The following is a 26,338-nucleotide window of genomic DNA, read 5'->3' as shown; positions in this document are numbered from 1 at the left end:
ACTCCCCTCATTCTTTCTTGAGAGCCAAACAGAGGCAATGCTTATTGAATGTCTATGTGATCTTCTAGGGAGAGTGGAGAATTGAAATTTGTATTCATTTAGTCTAAAATATATATTGAGTACTAATAATATGCTGAGATATGAAGATTAATAAAACTTAACCTATATTCTTGAGAATCTGGAGTGAATATCTTTTTCTATTTTAGAGTTATCACTCCCAACATGGCAAAAACCAAAGAAAGAAAGGAAGGAAGTGACCATTCCCTGGGGACCCCTCTATGTGGCAGCAGATTTATGTATTATATCAGTTAGTGTCACAACAACTCTATGAAATAGGGATGGCAATACCCACTTTAAATATGAGGAAACTCTTGCTCAGAGGTGCTGAGTAACTTGCAGCCCATCACTCAGCCACCTTGTAATTGAGCTGGAGCGAAAATCAAGTCTATCTCCAAAGCCCCCATGCTTTACTCACCAACAGGGGCCCTCCCTGGCAGTCCGCGCTTGGATCTTCTAAGATGGCTCACTTTTAGTGAATGCCTGTGTTATACTCAAAAGCAATTACTTGATGTCCAGGCACCAAATGACTTGGAGGTGATATGGAAACAGGCTCATGCCTCAAATGAACAGACTTACCGTCAAGCAACATTTTGGCTGCCATGGCGGTGGGTAACCCCACGGTTTTAGCCATGGCTGAAAAGCCATTGATGTCCCCATAAGCCACAAGATCAATCGTTTTATTTTCTAAATGTCCAGAAGGATGTCTGATTCCAAAGCTGTCTCTCATCACAATCATATCTTTTTCTTCAGGACCTTAAAACAAATAAAGATAAGTAAAAATGCCACTATCATTACAACTCAAATATCGTCTACCATCTCCTCCTCCTGCCCTTCTGGTTTTAAAAGTTTTCCCTCCTTTTATATATGATCACTAGACAATTAATTACACAGCTTTTTAGTCCAAAGTCAAAGTGAAAACCTCAAGGAAATTAGAACTCTGATTGCATTCCTTTATCTGGGATGGTATCACCGTATCCTGTTTACAGACACGAAGGCACTGCTTTAGAGGCCTTTTAGTGTGCTCCAAAAATGCTTCTTAGGCATTTGCCTAATGCATTAAAAAAAAAAAAAAAAAAAAAAAGGTAATGTCAGGCACAGTGGCTCATGCCTGTAATCCCAGCACTTTGGGAGGCTGAGGTGGGCGGATCACCAGGTCAAGAGATGAAGACCATCCTGGCCAACATGGTGAAACCTTGTCTCTACTAAAAATACAAAAATTAGCTGGGCATGGTGGCGCACACCTGTAGTCCCAGCTACTCAGGAGACTGAGGCAGAAGAATCTCTTGAACCTGGGAGGCAGAAGTGCATTGAGCCGAGATCACACTACTGCACTTCAGCCTGGTGACAGTGCAAGACTCCATCTCAAATAAATAAATAAATAAATAAATAAACAGTAAAACTATGTTTTTCCTTTTCTATAATAACTATCTTTATTTTTACTTAATAATTCTCAAATTCTTCTCCCTGGAAAAATAGTCCAATTGCCTTTTCGTCACACCACATCTTCCCATTCCAGCTGCTTGGCGCCAACCTTCCAGTATGATTATCTGCACTGACTCTATCTTATGATTATTCTTCAGGTATATTTAGCTAACACTTCATAGCCTACCATAGGAAAGCTTCATGACCAAATGCTTGGAGAGGGCATCCACAATGGACTCTGCCTGAGGGACTTCTTCATCCCCAAGTAAGCCCAACCTGAAAAGCACAGGAGATGGCTGCATTAGTTCAAGTCCTATACATGTTCTCATTTGGGAAGCAAAAGGGAGCTCCTTGAATTTAATCTTGAAAGGGCAGAATTACAAGATGGTAACTCAAGTTGTAGGATTTTCCTAAAGTGTAAAATAATAACAATATCAATGTTTTAACCTTCAGAATCATCTCCAGACTCACCCAGGCACTACTCCCCGGAGCAGGGCAGAGATGATGCATTGTAATCCCATGTTCTTACAAAGCTCTTTATGAGATTAACTTAGAGGGTAGTTCTCCAACATTAAGTATACCAGCAGGATGCCACAGCAGTCATATGAAAGAATGTTTTAATGTAATATTCTCTGACTACTCAGAATCTCCTACAGGAAAGCAAAAATACCCCACTATGCTTGGGAACTGAGTGATAAAGTGTTTCCAGATAAGCATTTCTCAAATTATAATTGCCATAGAGCTCCTTTTTTTATCTACTCTCTATGACCACATGAACATGGCACATGATAATCTCTCTACCCACATTAGAGCAACAAATTAATCAAAGACAAATGTAAAATATTTAACTTTTTTTTAGTAGAAATTAGCAATCATTGATCCAGTATATTTTGCTCTAAGTTGAGTGGTGGGTGCCTACCATTCAGCAGCCTCCAACTGGGTATTGTCTCCTCCTAGTTTCTTAAGAACAGCTTCCTTCAACACATTGTGCTCAGAGGAGGGTGAAATCCCAACTAGGTCACAGAGGAGTTGTTTCTGGTTAGAAAAATAAAGACAAAATTTCTAAGTCTCTAATAATTTTTTTTAATTAACTGAAAAATTATCCTACTAAAACACTGAACTTCAAATACACCTCAAATTTTAAAATTAAAAATAATTGGAAACAGGAAATTGTAACACATACACATACATATACGCATCTGCATACCTACACATCAATAAATAGCTGCTATTCCAAAATGATACTTCACCAATAAAAATGGGTTCTAAGATCAACTCAATACAAAACAGATGGTGTGCTTCTTACTAGCACATTCCCTGTCTTTGTATATCCTCTCTATCACTATTTTTTTTACCCATTCTCCCCCTACCCTCTAGCAGTCCATTTTGACCAGGATGAAGTGGAAAAGGCTTACTGCAGTGGTTGCCAGTAGCAACCCAGGTTCTTTTGTAGATTCAAGAGATAAGAAAGACCTTGCAGTTAATAAAATCTCAAAGGAAGAACATGTAAACAGTAGCCATAGTTTTTTCTACTTTCGAAACAATACTTTCTCTAGGCTCCCAAAGGAAATGCTATGCTCTAGATCAGGAGTGAACCAATTGGTTCACAGACCAAATTTGGCTCACTGTGTTTCATTAAATAAAAAGTTTTATTGAAACACAGTCATGCTCATTGGTTTATGTATCGTCTATGGGAGAAGTGAGTGGTACTGACAGAGACCATGTGGCCCATAAAGTCTAAAACATTTATAACCTGGTCTTTTACAAAAAAGACCATCCCTAAGAATGCCTGCACCAACCTTCTCAAGCCAGCTGCCTCAACCCCAGGTTCTCTCTGCAGATATTTATTCACTCCTACCCAACAAGTAAATTTATGAAAGGTAAAACTTAAGATTGGAAAGGTTCACAAATGCACACACAAAAAAATGAGTGTAAAAGCATCACAAAGAAGTGATGAATGCTTAAGGTGGTAGATACTCCATTTATCCTGATGAGGTTATTACACATTGCATGCCTATTTCAAAATATATCATGTCCTCCATAAATACACACACCTACTATGTACCCATAAAAAATTAAAAAATAATTTTTTTAATGAAACTAGCTAGCAAGAATACCAAAACTTTTTTTTGAGATTTAATAGAATTAGCAACATTCGTCCTTTTCTCCTTGTGATACATTTCTGGCATTTCTATTGGAATATGGGCACACTAGTTTAAGTTGAATGACCAGCTGGTAATGAGTTAATTCTGAGCAGTTAGTGGAAGCTCTACTTCACATTCATTTCCAAGCCTCCAAAGTTCATTCCAACTCTGAGGCCTTAAGATTTTGGTAGAACAAAAGATGGACACATAAGCTTGGTAACTGAAAATCAAAACACTCATAGTTCTAAGTAACCACATGAGAGTATTGACAAGATTTGGAGGTTGGGAATCCAGTTCTGTAATACACTAGTAACTCTCCTGGATTCTCACTTTCAGGAAGCCCAAGTGACTCCCATCACTGGGTCACCACTTAGACGACTGGAAGAGCTCAGAGCTTAATGCAGAGAGCAAATCCATCTCTTACCATAGCTCAAGGAGCAGTCAAATGATGTAAGTTGCTGCAGGAAATAGGCCTGATATGTGTCAGCCCCATACCCTCTCCATTCTTCCACAACAGTGAGGGGAAAGGGGGCTTCAGAATTACGATTTATCTTCCTGCTCATAAGCTAATAAATGGGTTCTTTTGTTGATCCAAAGCAGAGTTCACCCCCGACCATTTCAGAAGGTATTTCTGAAGAGGAGCAGATAGAACGTAATTCCAGAGTCACTCACCCAGGTGAGAAAGTTGGCCTCAGGTCTGAAGGCAGGAAGTGCTTCTCTGTTTATAAGACCTAATTTTACAAATCCATTCAAAGCTTTCATATATCCCTGAAACAATAATTAATAAGCAGTATATAAAATGTTTTTCTTCCAATGAAAAAATATAAAATATTTTTGAAAAGAGGGATCTATCTTCATAACTAATTTAGAAAATAATTGTTTATATTGATGATATGAGTGCTACAGCTCTTTTAGAATTTGCCAAGCAGGTTTTCTCATCTTTGCTAGAAACCCCTCTCCACAACCCACCAAAAAAAAAAATGTATTGAGGATATAGTTACAACTAATTTCAAACTCAAACTGAGATCAATAGTGTCATAACAATTCCACTGGTTTACATAAAAGACCTTGCAAAACTTAGGTCTTTACTTCTGTTTCTGGGTAACATGTGAATGAAATTTTCTGGCAGCATAAGGGCACATTTTCTTATGTGTTATATGCTGTCAGCTCAGCAGAATATTATTTAATAGAACAGTCAGTTGAGCTCTTTCTTATAATGGAAGGAGGAACTTGTAAGAATATCCTCCTCAAAAGCAGATAATCCAATCTACTGATTAGAGCCACTACCCCCAAGATATACGGAGAGAAGAAAAAGAGGTAGGAATCAGAGAGATTTTTCTAAGATAATGATGACATCACCACTCTGATAAAAATTCCTCATATGTCTTTCATTGTCTACAAAGCAAACCTGAGGTCCTTGGTATAGTATATAAAACCCATCACAATATGCTCATCTAACCTAACTCACAGATCTCCACTTTTACTATTCCCCAAATGCGCTGTGTTCCTCCAGAAACCAGGGCCTCCGTATATGCTGCTCCTGTAACTGGAATGTGTTGTCCATACTTCTTCATTTATGAAATGTTTTCTCCTCCCTTCAGACCTAGTTTAGCACCTCTTCTGAGTCCCCTAGGTGAGTGGAGACTCCCTTCTTGTAGCATTTTGTATATACCTTTATCATGGCAATTAATACAGCTTGTAATTAATTGTCTATTCAGCTGCTGTACTGTAGGTATTGAAAGGAGGGAAATAATATCTTTATTATATTATATTATGTTATATTATATTTTATTTGTGTGCATATTCTTCATCCCAATGCCCACTTCGGGGCAGATAAGTCAAGCAAATAATGCCTAGTCCATGGTGAGCAAAAATGCATCACCACTGATGACTAAACTGTAGAAGAGTATTATATTAATAGGTGCTAGGTTAGAGGAAAACATAGCTGTGGGAGCACAAAAGAAGGGGAACTCACATAGATGGGGCTGGGTGGTTCAAGGGGAAGGAGTTAGGGAGGATACCATAGGAAGGTATTCAACATTATTCAACATTCCAATCCATTATTCAGCATTCCAATCCCCTAAAAGAGAACAAATGGCTGGATAAATAGATTCTGAATAATAGATGAGTGAAGAAAGACCATAATGGTTTATTCTCCAGTGTGCAAATGGGAAGCAGGGTGAGAGGGCTAAGATAAGAAATTTTGCAGCTGCTGTAATTACTGCTCAAGCAGAGAGAGAGAGAAGAAAAGAGAGAGAGGGAAGTAATTCTAGGGAGCAACAGAGTTTTTAAAATATAAAATAGTTCCTGTAACCATCAGATACTTCACAACTGAATGTCTGGTCAACTAGCAATTTTCACATTTCTAAAGGTTATATTGTTCAAACTGTTTAAAGGTTACTAAAAAAAGAATTCTCATTTGCTCTAATCCAAATGCAAATATACTTCAAAGAGGAGAAACAGAAAAGTAATATCACTAGCTTGTTTAGCTCGCTTCTGGGACCTGTTAGGTGATAGAGATCCCTTTATCCAACATCTAAAATGCTGATTTCTGAGCTATTTATTAATCTCAGAAATATATTTTTATGCTGACCCCTAGAAATGAATTTATTTTAGGTATTCATTCATCAATAAGCATTTAGCAAACTGCTGCCATATGTCAGACTTGTGCTAGGGACTGAGGCCACAGAGACGAAAAAAAAAATGCAGTCCCATCTATGCAGAAACTACAGTCAACAGAAGGGTCAGATAAGTCAAGTAAATAATTCCTAGTCCATGGAGCGCAAAAATGCATCACCACTGATGACTAAACTGTAGCAGAGTATTATATTAATATGTGCTAGGTTACAGGAAAACATCGCTGTGGGAGCACAAAAGAAGGGGAACTCACATAGATGGGGGTGGGTGGTTCAAGGGGAAGGAGTTAGGGAGGATACCATAGGAAGGTGCTATTAAGCTGCATCTAGAAGGACAAGCAGGTGACAGGCAGGCAGAGAAGGAGAGTAGCCAAGGCCTCTTTGTCATATTTGAATGATGGTATCTCATCTCCAGTACTGGAAAGAATGTTAGGGTTACCAAAGGGTTGCTGGCATTGCCCAGGATGATGGCCCTTATGATTATGAACACTGTGACATCTTCCATCCTCAGAATCTGTGGGGATGTCTCCCACTTGCACACCTTGTTGAGACCTTTATTCAATGTTTAAATCTATTAAAATCCTTCATTCCAGGATCTATATGTTTGTCAAAAGACTATACTGAAAGCCATATATCCTAACTACTGGCCAAAAAAAAAAAAAAAAAAAAAGTTACTACTCATATTCTTTGAACAAATTGAAGAAAAGAGATGAAGAAATCTGCCAGAGCTGGGGATAGTATGCATGAGTTCAGACTAGAATTTCTACTGTGCCTAAAGGTTGGTAGAAGAGCCACAGCTCCTAGATCTCAGGAGGACATTGTCATTGATGTCTCATTTGATTCCTGGACAATGAAAAAGTCATATTCATGGAGTACAAGCACCTGCTCTCTAGGAGCTTACAATCTCTTTGGGGAGACAAGAAAAATATACATAAAATTATAATTTAAAATGCTGACAAGTAAACGCTAAGTGCCCATAAATGTAACAGAAGCTCTCAAGAGTAAGAAATACAGTGGTTGTTTTCTTTTTAAGAACAGATAGGTGGGTGAACCTGGAAGACATTTTGCTAAGTGGAATAAGTGAGACACAAAAAGTAAAATATTGCATGATCTCACTTACATGCAGAATCCTTTTTTTTAAGAAAGTAAAATATGCAGAGATAGATAATAAAACCGGGTTACCAGGGGCAGGGTTGCAAAGAAGAAAAGAACAAGGCCTGAAGGAGTACGATACAAAACTTGGAGGAAAATTTCCAGGCAAAAGGAACAGCCAGCAAAAAAAGATAAGAGAGCGACAGAAAAGCAGGCACATGATTGAAGAGTCATCACTGACAGGTCCATGTGCCTTACATCTTCCAGTTAAAAAGATAATTAGAGAATACTAGATAACACACATGAGACAAATCCCTTCTCTGGCCTTAGCCAGGAAATCTCACAAGACAGACAGATTTGCAGCCAGGTCTCTGATCTTGAGAGACGCATGTATTTTAGGTATGCTGGTTACATTAGGTTGAGTTGAGTGCCCTGTCGCCAAATTTATGGGCATCCAGAGCCTCAGAATATGGCTTCACTTGAATGTTTGCAGATAGAATTAATTAAGGATCTCAATATGAAGTCAACCTGGATTTAGGGTGAACCCTAAGTCCAATGACTAGTGCCCTAATAAGATGGGAGGCAACACAGTGAGACATACAGAAGAGGGTGATATGAAACTGAGGCACAAACTGGATGGATGTGTCTCAAAGTCAAGCCTCCAAAAGGCACCAACCTTACTCACACACACCTTGATTTCAGACTTCTGGCCTCCTGAATGGTGACAGAATAAATCTCTATTGTTTCAAGCTACCCAATTTGTGATATTATGCTCGAAAACTATTAAACCAGTTGTCTTGATTTGGTTACACTTGTAACTGCTTTTTTTGTGATCAACAAATGTGTAGTGGACATTTGCATTTATGCTCCTAGAATGTACTCCCCATTTTGTGGTTTAAAAACATTTTGGATTTGCTCTGGGGAGGCCCCTTTAATCTTGTCTGTTTCCTCCACCCCAGTCCTCATTTTTTAATGACATTGAATCCATCTCCATTTCTAGGGACATATAACATAGGTCAAAGTAGATGAGCACATTTTATCCCACTGACCTTAGGGAGCTAATGAGACAAAAATCGTATTTTTGGCTATTAGAACGGTATCATTTTTTATTCCCACTGAATTTGATCCTGAGAGCCTGGGGATGCTGCCACAACTCTGCCATCGCCTAGCACTTGAGACTCCAGTGAATACTGGAAAGAAGAGCCGAGAGGTTACGAGAAATCAGGTCCTGGGGAAGTCACTTGACCTCTAACTCTCACTAAGCCTGAAGCCCTGCCTGTCCTCAATCCTAATGAGTCAATTAATTATCTTTTTATTTTGAGGTGAGTCTCCTAAAATATTCAATCATAAGATTTCTGAAAAAAAGAAATAGACTCCAACTTGGTTTATCATCTTAATTATTTTGACTACTAAGAAAAGTTAAGTGTACACATCACTTACATCAAAACTGGCAACATGTTGAATCTAAAGTCCAGCTGCTTACCTTATATCTCAGTGTCCCCCGCAACAAAGTGTGAGCAGAAGAAATGCCATAAATCTCAGCATATTTCGTACTGTCTCTGTTAGGATAGCCTTCCAAATTTAATCCTGGGAAAAAATCCATGGACGTAACGGCATCAAGAAAGGAGATGCCCCCTGCAACATTCACAACCTGAGGAACATTGAGAAGGCACAGATGGGGTTACAGTTGTTCCTTTCTTTTAGGGCTTCCCTGAATTATATGGACAAAGAAAGCAACAGAACTTTGAAAAAAAAAATAATGAAACCACCATAATCATTATCCCATACTTAAGCTGTCCTTCTAATATCATAATTCACAAAGCAATTCTTCTCTCAAGCTTTAAAATTTGACTCTAAAACATTTAGTTTTTCTAAACATAAGGTCTTATTTTCAAGTTTTTTCCTTCCCCTGGATAAAATGGCACTAAATTATTTACCACTAGAATTTGCCTTTTTAAAAAATATAAATATTTAGAAAAAAGTTTTAAAATAAACATTTTAATTTTATTTTTTTAAACATTTATTTTAAAATAAAAAATGTTTAAAAAATAAACATCTAAAATTATTTTATATAAAAATGTTTAAAAAATAAACTTAAAAAAATAAGTTAAAGCAACAGATAATTATTTAAATGGCTTCTATGCTCAAACAACAATCAATATTCTCATTCTTTTCTTTTACTTTCATGACCCTTCTAAATGCCACATTAGTCATCAGTCACACACATTTCATTCAGACAGCTAAATTTATTGAGCAGTTACTATCTATGTGTCGGGGATCACACAAATTGTGAAGGGAATAACATGAGTGATGAAATAAAAATCTTTTGATATCTCAGTACTTCTATTTCCCATACCCCTACCCCCATCACACATACTCAAAATGCAATGAAGGATTTCTTTGTCTCTAATTTTAATTAAAGGACAAATTTTCTTTTAGTTTATGAGGCTTATTATTATCATTGAGATAATGGAAAGTATTCTGGAGTGATAAAATTAGGTGTGAGAATTCTGGTTGGTGCTGCTGGTGGAACTGAATTTTATCCTTATTGTACCACTGGAAACAATTTCTGACCAATTTATCTAAGCTGCACAAAGCAATACTGTACCAGGGAGCTGCCAATGTACTTTAAGGTGGATTCACAGGATTTGCCTGAAGAGGCCTTTGGCTAAACTTAATGATTCTCATGCCTTATTTGTAGATGGGTTCTGAACGTGCCTTTGTATGAGACAGAAAATGGAAACTCATTTATATGTGGATGAAGCCCCAGAAAGAAAAGGGCTATGCTGGCTGCAATGTCAGGACCACTGGAGTCTTTTCAGTTCAGAGGCTCACTTTGGAGAGTGCCAAGCACCATTTCAAATTTCAAAAGTGAAAATCTGAATGAAGGATGTAAGGAATGCCTTTCATTTAATTTTCTTGTGAACTCTTCTAGACTGCAGAGTAAACATTTCCAAAGGGATGATTTCTGTACTACATCTTTAAAATCAATATATTTAAAAGAATTCTAAATTTTTGAAAAAATGTAAGAAAGCAAATGTTGGGCATTGTAGTGCCCACCTGTAATCCCAGCTACTTGGCTCAGGAGGCTGAGGCAGGAGGATGGCTTGAGCCCAGGAGTTTGAGAATAGCCTGAGAGACACAGGCTGTTTAAGACACCATCTCTTAAAAAACAAAAAAAGCAAATGTTGACCGTTAGGGTCTTCACACCCATCTCATTTCTGTAATCTATGACAGTTCTTAAGTTTTGTTTGCTTGTTTGAAGGTCAGGAAAATTTCTGAAAGAAAAATTCAATAAAGCCGACAATATTCCAGCTTACCAATCAGAAATAAAACAGCAAGTTCATAAGTCTATCATGAAATCCTTACAAAGAAGATGGAGAAATGTAAGCTGAATGGCAATGGTTCATTTATTGAGAATGGCAGTTGGCTAAGCAACCTGACCCAAAAATTACTGGGTAATCATTGTCATTTGATATTAATTCATAGTTGTATTTCTAGTGGCATATAATGTAGTTCAACAATAAGTTTTTTCTTCGTTATTGTTTTATTAATAATTTGAATGACAACAGAAACATATTCGTCTGTTTTGTGGAGAATATACGTTTCTTTCTGCTCTGACAATGCTCAGGCTCATTATTCACTGCTGTTGCAAGTTTCTCTAGGTCCAGCTCTTTCACACACACACACACAGACAAACACAAATACGTATCTCCCAACTAGAGAGAATCACTGTTATATTTGAATAATGTATCATATATATTTAAATAATCACAATAAGCTTGATCACCAAATTAATAAGGAAATATACAATCATTTTTTCAGGGCCCACTATGTGCCCCGTGCCTTGTACTGGGCATTATCTTTAATCCATGAAATAACCCATTTTTCAGAGGTAAAAACTGAGGCTGAGTCACCCAAAGGCAAATTGAACTCAGTTCTATTTGACTGCAATGTCTGTGTTCCTTCTACTACACTGTCCCCTTAATCATGCTTGTTTCTGAATCAGTATTTTTAAGGGGATATTGACAAAGTCAGCATTCCAGATTAGGCCACCTGGGATCCACATGAAAGCTGCATAAAGAATGGATACAGGCAAAGGAAGACAGTGGTAGCTCTTGATTTCCAAGGGGCTGGGTGCTGCAGTCAAGGTGGTGGCAGGCAATGGATAGAGGGCTAGAAAACTTCTCTTAAAGTGATGTTTGCAGAGCAAGCACACTTCTCACTCAGATTACATGTTTTGCCAGGTTAGACTGGGAAACACTGCAGAAGGTGATGGCAAAGCTCTGCCATGTCACTCCCAAATGCCACCAATGTAAAAAAGTATACCACCCCTGTGAGGGGAATGAAACCAAGAAAAGATGATATCACTGTCTCTGAATATGTGGAAGAAAATCACAATTGTTAAGAATCAAATTAGAAGTTAGAAATAGTACAAGTGGCTAGAAATTACTGCAAAGATATAAGACAATGAGATATATTCAAATTCATAGGCCACTGCCCAATTGCTGGAAAAGTTTAAGGCTTCAATTTTAAGTAGAAGTCAGAGAAGTGACTTGGTTCCCCATTATGATTCTGTGAATTATTTAAGACCCGTTCCATGGTGCAGGGTGATGATGGCACAGGGAGTGAAGGGCAAGAATACAAGAGAGGTTTTAAGTTGTTTAACAATCTGGCTTGGGAAACACACTGAAACACTTGAATTACTGACTGAATAATGCAGCACCTAGAAAATTCTTAGACACGGAAAAACGAAGTGTCTGATTCTTTGATTCAGTTCAGACAAAATAATAGTGAACAGAGGCTGGAGTGGTCACAAAAAGCTTCATCCACAAGAGGAAACGCAAGTGGGACCTTGAAAAGAGTATTATTTTAGCAAAGAAAAGAAAAGTGTCATGTTTTCTCTTGGTATCCTCCACAGTGTCAGAGAGATGCAAAAAGTACTCATTTTTACAAAAGAAGTTGAGGATGAAAGAGGAGAACTTCAAATCTAACAAATACAACTTCTGCTACCTGAAAATAACCTCTTGCTTTTCTTAAACCCTCACAACTACTAATTTCCTTAAGTAGCTAATATTTGCTAGATTGATTACATGCCTGACAATCTGCTGTTAGGCAGATTGCAATCTATGTGACCTCACTGACTAAGAACCCCGGAAGGCTGGCGTGATTGTCCTCATCTTCCGACAAGGAACCCAAAGCTCACAACCAGTAATGGCAGAGCCAGGCCCACAGATAGCAAGTTTCTTGCTCTTTCTTTTAGATGATTGTACTCTGCTGACTCTTTCATTGTTACCAACTTTAGCATTTATAAGGCCTCCTGAAAATAAGTGTTTTACTCAACTGAGACAAGAATTTGTCTTGCTTTCACATGTTAATTTATACTAAACATAGGCCAGTCTCTTAAGATCGCAGAAGGTAAAAGGAGCAGTTGGAATGCAATAGGAGACAGGCTGTAGCATGTAAAAGGATGTGTGCTTGATAAAACATCAGACTAAGATTCTGGTCCAAAGCTTCATGATTCATAGAACTAAAGAATTGGATGGAACATCAGTGCTCACATTCCACATCAGGAAACTGACATCCGGTGGATCTTTTCAACTGCCAGGTCTTTGGCTATGTTATGAGGGATGCCAGGAATTAGACCAGAACTCATCGATCCTGTTTATTATCCTGAAACATATCACACATTCCAGCACCAAGTTAAAGTGTCCTGCTTGTTTAGTACTATTTTAAGTGTAGCTGTGGTTCTCTGATCATCAAATCAGTTGTTCTCAAATTCGGCTGCATATTAGAATCACTAGGGAGATTTTAAAAATCCCCAAACCCAGGCAAATCAGAATCTTTAGGGATGAGGCCCAAGCACTTTTTAAACTCCCCTTGTAATTCCAAGGTACAGCCAACTATGACTTATTCTCTATATCACGGGCACGAAAGACCATGGCTAATAACAGCATTCACCTTGTTGCTTAAGAAATTCTTTCTGTCAACTCCTGAAATACATTTCGATTCACAGATACATTGACAATGTAAAATACTGATGCTAGAATAATCTTTTTAAGACACATCTATCTGATCATATTACTCATCATTCCCTGCAGGGCCAGTACTAGGGCAAGGTGAGTGAGTGCCTGCAACACAATTCAAAGAGGCACTCTGAGTCTCATTACATTTTTCTCCAAACTATGAGCATAAACTATGAAGTCAGATAGATGTGATTTGGATACTGGCTCTGCCACTTGCCATTTCTTTAAATGTAGCTGTTATCTTAAATCCCTAAACCTGATTTTTCCCCTTGTAAAACTGTCATACCATGAGTGCTAACATCCCCGCCTAGCTGGCACCTTCATATCCTTCAAGGCCAAGCACATCCTCTTCTCCACTAGGTTTCCTTCTCCCCATCCTCCTTCCCTCAACCCCTTCACCAAGGCCAATTAAACTGTTCTCCTGTCTGTACCTCTGAGCCACTTTAACATGCTTTGGAAATTTCCCTATTCGATCGTAATTATTTATTCCCGTGTCTGTCCTTCCAGCCATTAGGCAATCTGGCAAAGGGAGAAAAAAACATCTTTAAGAGTTAGTTAGACCTGAGTTTGACTCTCAGTCAAATGACCTCGGACATGCTCTCTGAGCCACAGCTTTCTTATTGTAAAATAATGAAAATAATACTAAACTCAGAGAGTTCTTATGTTCTGTTACATGGCAGCTGGGGAAGAAATTGCAGTTTCTTTCCCCAGCACAAGAAACCCTCCATTCTAAGCACTAAAACCCATCCCCAATCCAGCTGTGAGTTTCCTGAGGTAATGAATTTCATTCTCTGTGCCAGTCTTGGGTAACTTGCCCAAAGTCCAGCACATAGTAGATACTCAGAAAATGTCTGTCATGCTGAAATAAACCAAGAGATAACCAGTGTTTACATATATAGAGAAGTGAATTTTTGAATGGCAGAAACAACTTGTGAGAAGGCATAGGGAAGAATAGGCACAGGCTTTGCTTGGACCTGCAAGGAGACCATGCTAAACAGAGCAGAAAATATACACTGTGAAATACCACAGGAGGAGATAATGGAGACAGCATTATTAAAGGGTTTGGGATCAGGGAGTATTTAGACTGTCCCAGGCAGTTATTGCAGGTTGATATCACTATTATTGGATGAGATTCCTCACCTTTCCATCAAGCAGATAGGTGGCAGACTGCATTACGTTCATCAAAACTCCCACCGGACTCCAGCTAAATTTATATCTCAATGGATTGTTCGAATGTTCGGGGGCTGGAAGCCCACCACAGTAGGAAATATATGATTCAATCTATAAATTAAAGAATCAATATATAAGGAAGAATTCACAAGTTAGAGAATGTCTAAGTAATTAATTGAGGACAATGATATGAATGGAGTAAACTTGCTACAGTTTTTCATTCTTAAAGTTACTAAGGCGTTCGAAAATACATCTTTAAAGCCATGTACCATTCGATTAAATAACAGATGATTTTATATATATGTTTTTTAAAAAAACTGTAAAAATAGTGACTAACATTTTGTTCAGTTAAAAATCCAACTCTTAGTTCAATTCTACTTGGTCAGTTCCTACTAACTTTTGAATTAAAATTATATATTTACATATATATAATTTGAATACACATATATACACACATTCAAAAAACCTAAAACAATCTGAATCATCCCATTTACACCCAATAGTACCTTGTCAAAAGTACTATTTCATAAATGATATTTCATATCAACAGACTCTGATACCCAAAGATTCTTCTCATTTTTAAAAGTCAAACCTTATTACAGAATCTTTAAGGTAGTCTAAAATTTGTATTAAGCCAAAATTTTATAGTAGCATCTGTTTCTCCAAAATTTGGTTGCTACCTAAGACCTGGACATTGCTTTCCCATATAGATATTTTTGCAGTTATAAGATTTTATTTAAAATTTCTGGGAGGCCAAGGGGGATGGATCACCCAAGGTCAGGAGTTCGAGACTGGCCTGACCGACATGGAGAAACCCCATCTCTACTAAAAATACAAAATTAGCCGGGCACGGTGGTATGTGCCTATAATCCCAGCTACTCAGGAGGCTGAGGCAGGAGAATTGTTTGAACCTGGGGGGTGGAGGTTGCAGTGAGCCGAGATCATGCCATTGTACTCCAGCGAAAAAACTCTAACTTTGATTAAAGGTGTTGCTATATTATAACTCATACTTTGATTCTGTACACAAGAAGTTAGACATTTTCATGTTCTCCTTTGGGCATAAATTGGGCTCACCGTGGCTCCCACTTCCTTGGCTTTATCTATTGTTTCCATTGCTAACATGTGATCAAGACCAGGGTCCAATCCCAATTCACCAATGATTGTGATGCCGGCATCTTCCACACTGCAGCAGGTGGAAAGAGGAAAAAGGAAAACTTGAATATAAAATAAAAACAATGCCATGGATTCACTCAGTTTGTTTAAAATGATTAAAACTTACCTCTTTTCCAATTCTTTTAGTGCTGGTGTGATGTAGCTTGCAGTGACCATGTTAACTTTGTTTGTGATGCAGGCCTTGGCCACAAGAGGATGCAATACATAAGGCAACAAGCTTAAAAACAGGAAAAAACTAATCAGAAACTCCCTTTTTCAACCATACCTGCCGAGGCACTTGAACTGTATTAAGGCTGCATCTTAAGTTACTGTTCTGATTAAATTATTCTCTCAGAAAAGGCAACACTTAAACACTGTTGGTGGGAATGTAAATTAGTTCAGCTGCTACAGAGGGCAGTTCAGAGATTTCTCAAAGAGCTAAAGGTTGAACTACCATTCGACCTAGCAATCGCATTACTGGGTATCTATCCAAAGGAAAATAGATTATTCTACCAAAAAGACACATGCACTCACATATTCATCACAGCACTATTCTCAATAACAAAGAATGGAATCAATTGACATGCTCATCAATAGTGGATTGGGGCCAGGAGCTGTGGCTCATGCCTGTAATCCCAGCACTTTAGGAGGCCAAAGACAGGTGGGTTGCTTGGGTCCAGGAGTCAAGACCAGCTTGGACAACATGATGAAATATCATCTCTACAAAAAATACAAAAATTATTCCAGCATGTTGGCGCATCCCTGTAGTCCCAGCTACTCCAGAGACTGAAGTGAGAGGATCACTTGAGCTCAGGAGGTCAAGGCTGCAGTGAGTCGAGATCACACCACTGCACACCAGCCTGGGCAGTACGGTGACATCCTGTCTCAACAAAACAAAACAAAATGAAACAAAAATAAAAAAAACACCAAAAACAGTGAATTGGATTAAAAACTGTAATACATACACACCACTGAATACTACATAGCCATAAAAAAGAATGAAATCGTGTTCTTTGCAGCAACATGGATGCAGCTGGAAACTATTATCCTATGCAACCTAACACAGAAACCGAAAACCAAATACTACAGGCTCTCACTTACAAGTAAGTGGGAGCTGAACATTGGGTACACATGGAATTAAAGATGGAAACAATAGACACTGAGCACTACCAGAGGGAATAGGTAAGAAGTGAAGCAAGGGCTGAAAAACGACCTACAGGGGACTATGCTTGTTACGCGGTGACAGATTCATTGATACTCCAAACCTCAGAATCACACAATATACCTTTGTAATAAACCTGCACATGTAACCCCTGATTGTAAAACAAAAGTTGAAAGTAAAATAAATAAATATTCCCTTGGACATGATAAACGACTCCCTGTGGGCCACAGAATAAAATCACCTTTTTATCACATTTAAATAGCAACACTATTCTATTGACCTGAGGAGGAATAAATGCCTGAGAAGTGGTTTTATTGTTTATTTTGTTTTTGTGTTTTTTTATGAACTAGAGAAAATCTGAAGTACACAGAATGAATTTGACAAGTACAATGGTATAGTATGATATTGTTTATGTTGGTTTTCATTTTTTTGTTGGTACTGTAGACAGTTTTACCAAATAGTCAATAAAAAACAACTTAAATATTGTCATGTAATTGACAGGGTATTTTATTATTCCTACAATATATATAATATATTGTACTATTCCTACAATAGACGCTATTGTACAATAGATACACTCATTTATATAATACTCATATTTGTGAAAATTTGATTTCTCGTGATTATGCAGTCCCAGCACCAAATTATAATCCCAAAGCCAAAATTGTTGAAAACCCAGTCAAAGTTGAGCTTTGAGTACAGCATCATCTGTTGTTCACCATGTGGATTTTTAGCCATTTTGATAGCCTTTACCCTGATCAACACCATTAAAGCCTATCTCCTCCTTGGGCCCTTCCTAGAGTCTACTCAATAACATAATACATGGGCCATCTTGACCTAGTTTGCCACTTCCTGATAGCCATTTGGAAGATGTGGAGGTAAAAAGAAAGACAGCCCTATTTTAGTGGAAAACCCAAGACAGAAAACCCCAATCCAAATTATATCTGCCCCTTTAAGAAATTTCCAAAAAGTTGTTTTCCTCCACAAAGCTTTCCCAGATTTCCCCAAAGCCAGATATCCTTCCTCTGCATGCAACCAGTTATATCTTTTTAACATTTAATGGAATTTGATTCATTTGTCCCTGTATTTCTACAGCTCATGTATTACATTATTGAGTAGACTCCAGGAAGGGCCCAAGGAGGAGATAGGCTTTAATGGTATTGATCAGTGTAAAGGCTATCAAAATGGCTAAAAATCCACATGGTGAACAACAGATAATGTTGTACTCAAAGCTCAACTTTGATTGGGATTTCAACAAATTTGGCTGTGGTATAATAATTTGGTTCTGGGACTGCATAATCATAAGAAATTAAATTTTCATAAATATGAGTGTTATATACATGAGTATATCCATATTCTATTCTAGGAATAATAAAATACCCTATTAATTACATGACAATATTTAAGTTGTTTTTAATGCCTGTTGGGTAAAGCTGTCTACAGTACTAACAAAAAAATAAAAACCAATGTAGACAATATCACACTATATCATTGTACTTGTGAAATTCATTCTGCATACTTCAGATTTTCTCTACTTCACAAAAATAAAATAAAACCACTTTTCAGGCATTTACTCCTCCGCAGGTCAATGGAATAGAGTATTGCTATTTAAATTTATTATAATGCAGAATAAAATTGTGTGTCTTTTATCAGTATCAAAAGCTCCTGGTCTCTGTGTTTTTGTTTCTTTAAACCAAAAAGAATTAGTGCTAACAAATTTGGTAGACTTTTAGAAGCTACTGAGTAAAATACTTGCAAAACTATTAAACCAAATATTAATAGAAAAGGTGCAACGTCATCATCTTAAAAGTTAAGCAGAAATTTTAAAATCACATTCTCCATATTAAACTTGCCCAATCAAAATTTTACTAAGATCTAATAATATTTTAAAACTTGTCCTTATAATAGGCTGAGAAGTACAATATTAGGATTGTGCCTGGTGGCACTTTTTAGACAAACGGATTAGAGTTCATAATTCGTCTCGAATATGATATAGGAAGCACTCAATGGGACATACTCAAATTATTTAAGTTGACTCCAGCCCAATTACTCCAAAAGGTCGAAAATGTCACTTGTGAAAAATACATACAAAATCATGTGGAATTTTCAAAGAAACATTGAAATCAATTACTACTTTGTATTAAATTATTAAAAACTAAATTTGAAAAATTAAAACTATGAGAATTGTACATATTACTAAAATTTTTTTGAAACATATTCTTTACTCATTTTTTTGTAGTCCCTATCACTGTGTTTATATCAAAACATTCTTTCCCCAATTTAAAAAATAAAACAGTTGGCCAGGCATGGTGACTTATGCGGTAATCCTGGCACTTTGAGGGGCTGAGGCAAGTAGATTGCTTGAGGAGTTCAAGACCAGCCTGAGCAACATGGTGGTACCCCATCTCTACTAAAAATACAAAATGTAGTTAGGCATAGTGGCATATGCCTGTAGTCCCAGCTACTTGGGTGGTTGAGGTGGGAGGATCACTTGAGTCTGGGAGGCGGAAGTTGCAGTGAGCCAAGATTGTGCCACTGCATTCCAGCCTGGGTGACAAAATGAGACTCTGTCTCGAAAAAAGAAAAAAAAAAATGTAAGGAATGCTATAGGATAACACTGTTTAATGGCATTACCACTATTCAGCATAGAAAATATACCAAATGAGAAAAGATTAAATATAAAACAGATTTTGCTAATGCTAAATCTTATTGAAGGCCACCTGTTTGCTAAATTTTAAAATTTGGATATATTAATAGATTGATGTCTTTGTCCATTATCTTGTCACATTTTATTTCAGATTTTGTTTCAAATGGATTTTATTGTGTTATTTACTTTTAATTAAAAATGATATATTTAGGTACCTATATGTGTCAAAATAAATTACTGTTCTACTTGGAAGGCTAGATCATTCTATTTTGAATCAGGATTTCTTTACATGGTAAATATCAGAGAGGTTTAGTTGGTCATTAGTCAATTTTTTCTAAATAAAAATTAATGCTCATAAAATGTTTATAAGTTGAGTGACATTTTAAGTGCATGAAGTTAGCCTACATTTAAAGATATCAAGAGAAATGTAAAAATGCCAGCTTACAGAACTACCTTTCATTATATGATTTCCAAGCTTGCTTTTTTTTTTTTAAGCAGAATATCACAGAACTTCCTCCAAAGATATAATTTGAAACTGATCTGTGAAAGTGATTAGGTAATCACTGTGAGGGAACAGATGACTGTCTTCCTCTCATCTTGGGAAAATTCTAAGAATGAATAACTATTCTCATCACTTTGACATTTCAAAACCAAATGTATTTATTATTTATTTATTTATTACTTTGATTTTAGGTTCAGGGGTACATGTGCAGGTTTGTTATATAGGTAAATTGTATGTCATGGGGGTATGGTGTACAGATTATTTCATTATCTAGGTAATAAGCATAGCACCCAATAAGTAGTTTTTCGATCCTCACCCTCCTCCCACCCTTTACCATCAAGTAGGCCCTGATGTCTGTTGTTCCTTTCTTTGTGTACACATGTACTCAAATATCAAAACCAAATTTAGTTATCGAGTAAATCTCATGTAATGCTGTATCTAGATGTTAGATCTGCATTTTTGTTAGTAATACCCTATTTCAAGATCTGTTGCTATGATGAGACTTAAAATGGTCATAAGGCTAAGTAATCTACTTATTTCATTTAAGTTTTATAACTCCAAAGGATAAAATAGATACTAAAGTATATAAAACATTAGTACCTTATGACCTGCAATCGCACTTCTAAGTATATACCCAACAGAAATGTGTAATTACTGTTTTGGTGAAATGGTCACAAAAAGACAAATACTGAAATGTGTATAACAGTGTGACTTATAATAGCCAAAATCCAGAAACAACCTAAATATCTATAGTAGTCAAATAAATAACAATGGCATATTCACATAATGAAATACTACACAGCAATGAGAATGAATAAACTATTATTTCAGACAATAGCACAGATGACTCTCATAATCACAACACTGAATGGGAGAAGGCAGTCACAAACAAGGATATATTGAATGATTCCAATTATATGAAGTTTGACAGCAGGCAAAAACTGAATGTCAGAAGCCAGGATAGTGTTTACTCTTAGAGGATGGGGTAAGTGAATAGAAAGAGGCACCAAGAAGGCTTCTGGGGAATTATTGATACTCTGTTTCCTGACATAGATAATCGTCACAGAGTGTGTTCACTTTGTGAAAATTCATTGAGCTATATACTTATGATTTGTGCACCTTCTGGACCCATGCTTCCATTAAAAAGTTTACTCCAAAAGAGTATGAAGAGAGAAGTGAAAGAGAAAGAGAAAAATAAGAGAAAAGAAATAACAACAAAAATATGAAACTCATTTCTTGCCAGGTACTGACCTGATGACAAGATCCTGTTTTGCCACCAAGAAGCCCAGCTTCTCTTCTTGTTTACAAATGTCCATGCTAACAGGATTAATATTATATTTCTTGCCTAACTGTTCAATTTGATTCTTCATGTCAGAGCCTATTTCAAGAATTAAAAGTCACATTTTTAGATATGTCAGAGTAAAATATATTTTAATATCTCCAAAAATAAATGTTCAAATTTCAGAAACAAAGTAGTCTTCTAAAATGTAGAAGTCAGTATGCTTTAAAATATATTTTTCTTCTTCAAAAATCAGGGCTTATTTACCTACTGTTATTTCTATATTGCCATCTCTTGATAAATATTCCAATACAGGCTCAGATACATAGCCAGATCCAAGAACCAAAACCTTTCTGGTGCCCATTGAAAGTGACTGAGCACATTCCCTATTTAAAAACAAAGAGGGGAAGGGGCTAATTAAAATTTTATTTTTTTTTAAATAACAGAATCTTGCTGTCCACAAATCATACTAAAACCTAAATAATGAAGCAACATTTTCTCTTCACATTACTTAAAATAAGAATTTCAACATGAGTGAGTTCCCTATACCAACATATTTCTTCAATTATTTTACATTTTGTACAATGAAGAACAATAGACGTGATGTCTCTGAGATACATATCTGTAGATGTACAGATGTATTTCATGAATTTCCAGTATTACTAGTGAGGTGCAGGTGCTGGACCTTTTCTTGGTTTGCTTGTGATTGAGTAACTTGGTCTCACATTTTATCCTTCCAGAAGATGTAATTCAAAATCATGCAAGGGGCTTTACCTTGGAAACTTTATTTATTACTCACAACAATCCCAGAAGGCAACAATTTGAGGAAGTGAATATTATTACCCATATTAGAAATTGTTTTGTCATATATCTTTAGGGTCACTTGAAAATAGTCAAAACCATGACTTTGAGTCACAGATGTCACGGGTTAAATGTAGAAAATGAAGACTAGTGTTAGGCATTATTTTAATTCTTGAACAGTTTATTCTGCTGGAATTATACCTTCCAGGCAGATGATTTTCTGTCTTTCCCACAAACTATGACCTCCAAGGCAGCATCTAAGACTTACCCATCTTTACAAACCCATTAATGCTCAGCATGTTTTGTCTTAAGTATGGAATTTACTCATTAAATATTTTTTGAATCGAATTCCCTGTTATCAACATGAAACCAAAGAAATGGCCTGGTGCCAGGGACTGAAGTAGGCTCTGTTATTTAGAATCTTTAGGTCAGAATGTCTCTTGAACATTAACCCAAAAACCTTTTCATTAATTTTAAATAAATAAAAATAAGTATAAGTATAAAACATTCCTGTCCCTCTGTACCCCAACACACATTATTATTGATGTGAAGAGGTCTCATTTAACTACTACCATCTCCCATTTCACCTTCCAGAGAGAACCACTATTATTTGGTTATTATACATTCTGTCTAACAATATTTTCTGTAGTTTGTATAATTAAAACATTCCAAATATCAAATGCTCAAAATAGAAACTCACTCCTAGATTCTAATACTGTCTAGCCCATCAGTACCCCCAAACCCCAGATTCCAGGTTAATAATCACTGTGCTAAGTGATGAAAAGAACAGAAGAATAAGGCAGGATTCAATACAAAGTAAATTTCCTTTCAAAATGCAAACTTTGTTATTAGTATCTTGGCACAAGTTTCCATCAGGAAAGAGGGCAGCAAGTTCTAACAATCAGAGCCAAGTAAACCTGCTGCTACATGAAATAGGACACATAAGAGAGAAGATATCATCATGACCAGTCATGTTAGACTTGTCACTAGTATCAGTAGTGTAAAAGACCATCGGATGATGAGAATCAAAACATAGAGCTATGAAAAACAAACAGATGTGAAGTTTTACCTGTAAGAAATTCTCCTATAGGGTTATAGAGCTAGCTTCTCTTATTCACAAAGAAAAAAAATTAAATACTTAGTGTCTTACACCAGAATATTTCACTGACACATCAAAAAGTAACTATAATCAAACCAGCACATATGGAAAAGGCCTAACTATAGCACGCTTGATCTGGGCAGATCTCTTTGTTTACTGCTTGTAGGTAGAACCACTGAAAAAGAAGATAAGACAATTGTGTTGTGTTGTGTTGTTTCCCAGCTCTGGTTTCTCCTGAGACTTCAGTACATGGGTTCCTTTTTTAATGTGAAAAGACCAGCAGAATAGATATAAACACAGATCAAAGGCAATTGGCTGGAGGAGACCAGAACATTCCAAAAAAATAAAATTAATGTTTTCAAACTTTAAGTAGTAAAATCAATTAAGGAAACAAGGGCCTTAGCTAAAGACCTTTCTAAAGTAATGATCCTCTTGAGTAGATTCGCTACATTACTTTTTGGCATCTTCCCCCTAATAAGAATCCCTGGAGAAAACTACCTCTTATTTCCATCAATTGTTTATTCACAACTCTCTTAATTTGTAATCACGAATTCACTTTCCTGAACACTACACTAAACAAAAGAGAGTCCAAATCCTCAACTAAAACCCAAACTGAAAGCACCACAGAAAGTCTAGTGTGCTCATTTTCCTTTGAAAAAATAACTGAGGCATGACCATGTGTAAAAAGTCTGAGAAAAATAAGAAGCTACCTGAAGGACAATCCTTTTGGATTTTTGCTTGCTTACCCATACATCTACACAGGCTATTAGAAAGCCAAAATGATGCTATACTACTGTTAAGTGGGAAACAGTCACAGTGGTTTCAGCCAGCCACTTAGTTTGGATTTCCTACATTTTCAAACATCATCAAAATTTATATATTGTACAAACTTAATATTAAGAACTCCCATTGAAGCATTAAAAAATGCTCATTAATTCCAAGATAAGAATAAATGTATAAAACAAGAGGATTTGAACAATACTTACCTGCTCTCCCGGAGTGTCTGGATATATTTATATTTATCAGGTAATGTACCGTTGGATGTAATCACTGCCTAAATGTATATGACACAAGACATTTCTTTAGTATCCACAGTTTAGTCCTACAAACATGGTCTCATGACTGATAGAGAAGAGACAGAATGGCAAAGATGGAGAGAGAGAGAGAGAGAGAGAGAGAAGAGAGCAAAAATGGTAATAGAAAAAACACGTTTATGAAAAAATATTCTTCTCATAACTTACATCTCTCACCACAGGAGAAAAATTCTGACTTTCAAGAGGCTGTGTCGCATCTGATAATATCTGAAAGGAAAATGAGATTTGTAAGAGATAAATGACACTGCAAAGAAGGCCTCTTGGTGTTTGTATCCATATTAAAATATTAATCAAGGGAAAAAAGAATTTAAGAAACAGTTTTCTGAGGATCACCGAGTATAAGGGACTGCTAATAGAAGTCTTCTACAAGCAATCAACTCTACGCACAAGACTATGGTGTTTCAGCACAAGTTCCAATTTTAAAACTAAAATTGGATTATAATCATCTTTGCTTGCTGTGAACACAAAAAAGCTTATCTTTTCCAACCAGTTAAATGTATCGTATTAAGCACGTTGCCAAATATCTTCACAAGCTTTATAGCTATAGTCCCCTCTTCAAGGGCCTCTACTCCATTCCAAAAGTTCAAGTTGTTCTATTAGGAGTAGAGAATGAGGTTTTCCACTCAGCAAGGCCACCACCTCAGCAGTAAGGGGTCTCCCTCAGATCAGTATTAGTAGTTATATGTATAGATACATCAGCATTTCAAAGGTGGTAGCAAAAGTGACTTGACCGAGTAGAACCTTGAAAGTCATGCACATCCTCTTCACGTTATCTTGCAGAATTGAGTCAGAGACAACAAAGTAAGATGTCTCATATTAACATTTCAGCAACCTTCTAGTCCTCCTCTTTTCTCCCAAGGAACCCAACTCTTGAATATGCTGCCAAGAAGCAATGGGTATATAAGTTAGTCCCTCTCAGAGAACCCAATTCTTGAACATACTGCCAAGAAGTAATGGCATATAAGTTAGCATTGCTGCTTCTGGTGGACAGAGAAGGGCCAATGAGACAGTCTTTCCTCCCTAACTAGGGGTTAAGATCTAGCTCACTCACCCAACTAAAAACAAGAAAAATGTACCTAGAAGGTGCTGGTAACAGAGAATTTATTTAGTGTATTAAAATAAATAGAAAATTGTTTTCATGTATCTAAAATAAATGGTAATTTGAAAAACGTCAGTTCTCCAAAGGACTGAAACCTAGATTTAAATTACTTCATCCTAACTGAATTTAGGTGAATTTCTCCTAACCTTTATCCTTGTCTATCCCACTGCCCAAAACAAAGAATATATTATCTGGAGGAAAATCACACAATATCCGGAGCCTCGAGTCATCTCTAAAGTTTTGAATACACAATGTCTAGCATTCAACCAAAAATAAATAAATATATTGAAAGGTAAGAATTTACTGAAAACCATAAAAACCAAGGAAAAAAACAGGGAACATAAATAGAACCAAGAAGTGTAATGGAATTAACAAAAATGATTCTAAATTGTGATTAATATATTCAAAAAATAAAGGTACAATATAGATAACTTTTTAAAAAGATGTAAAACTTTAAAATTAATGAATATAAATTTTTGATAAATGAAAAATAACATGTTTCAAGCCTTGGAAGACAGATGAACCTCCAGGTATATGAAGAAGCTCAACAATCTCCAGAGTCAACCCAAAGAGGTCCCTTTATAATTACTGTCAAAAACCAAAGAAAAATGATGTTAAAAGCAGCAAGATAAAAATATCATGCTACATATAAGGGAATCTCCATTAAACTATCAGCAGATTTCTCAGTAGAAATCCTGCAGGCCAGGAGAGAATGGAATGATATATTCAAAGTGCTGATGCACAGAAAACTGCCAGTCAAAAATGCTATACACAGCAAAGCTGTCCTTCAGAAAAAAAGAAGAAATAAAGCCTTTCCCAGACAAGCAAAACTTTAGGGAATTCTTCACCACTAGAGCTGCTCTATAAGAAATGCTTAAGGGAGTTTTTCAAGTAGAAAAAAATAACATTACTAACATGCAAACATATAAAAGTACAAAATTCACTGGTAAAGG

The 26,338-nt window shown here is 36.5% G+C and overlaps 1 protein-coding gene and 1 non-coding gene across 2 annotated transcripts in view; one reads left to right on the top strand and one right to left on the bottom strand.

Annotated features, from left to right (window-relative positions):
- The window catches only part of LOC105475252 (aminoadipate-semialdehyde synthase), a 69,317-nt gene that overhangs the window by 2,063 nt on the left and 40,916 nt on the right, over positions 1-26,338 (bottom strand). Inside the window, exons 12-23 of the mRNA XM_011730338.2 lie at positions 24,434-24,493; positions 24,179-24,246; positions 21,560-21,678; positions 21,265-21,391; positions 15,830-15,940; positions 15,625-15,733; positions 14,521-14,661; positions 8,838-9,005; positions 4,299-4,394; positions 2,402-2,517; positions 1,670-1,758; positions 637-813 (exon numbers count right to left, since the gene is read on the bottom strand). Coding sequence (XP_011728640.1) covers positions 637-813; positions 1,670-1,758; positions 2,402-2,517; positions 4,299-4,394; positions 8,838-9,005; positions 14,521-14,661; positions 15,625-15,733; positions 15,830-15,940; positions 21,265-21,391; positions 21,560-21,678; positions 24,179-24,246; positions 24,434-24,493 — 1,381 coding nt within the window. The remainder of the gene's footprint in view (positions 1-636; positions 814-1,669; positions 1,759-2,401; positions 2,518-4,298; positions 4,395-8,837; positions 9,006-14,520; positions 14,662-15,624; positions 15,734-15,829; positions 15,941-21,264; positions 21,392-21,559; positions 21,679-24,178; positions 24,247-24,433; positions 24,494-26,338) is intronic.
- Positions 4,522-4,583, top strand: LOC112425602 (U7 small nuclear RNA). The gene has a single exon (XR_003016719.1). It is a non-coding gene; the product is annotated as a U7 small nuclear RNA (small nuclear RNA).

This window comes from Macaca nemestrina, chromosome 4 (genome assembly GCF_043159975.1).
Source record: "Macaca nemestrina isolate mMacNem1 chromosome 4, mMacNem.hap1, whole genome shotgun sequence".
NCBI classification, from domain to species: Eukaryota; Metazoa; Chordata; class Mammalia; order Primates; family Cercopithecidae; genus Macaca; species Macaca nemestrina.
Note: the sequence above shows the minus strand (reverse complement) of the source record. Positions and strands in the feature narration are given on the sequence as shown.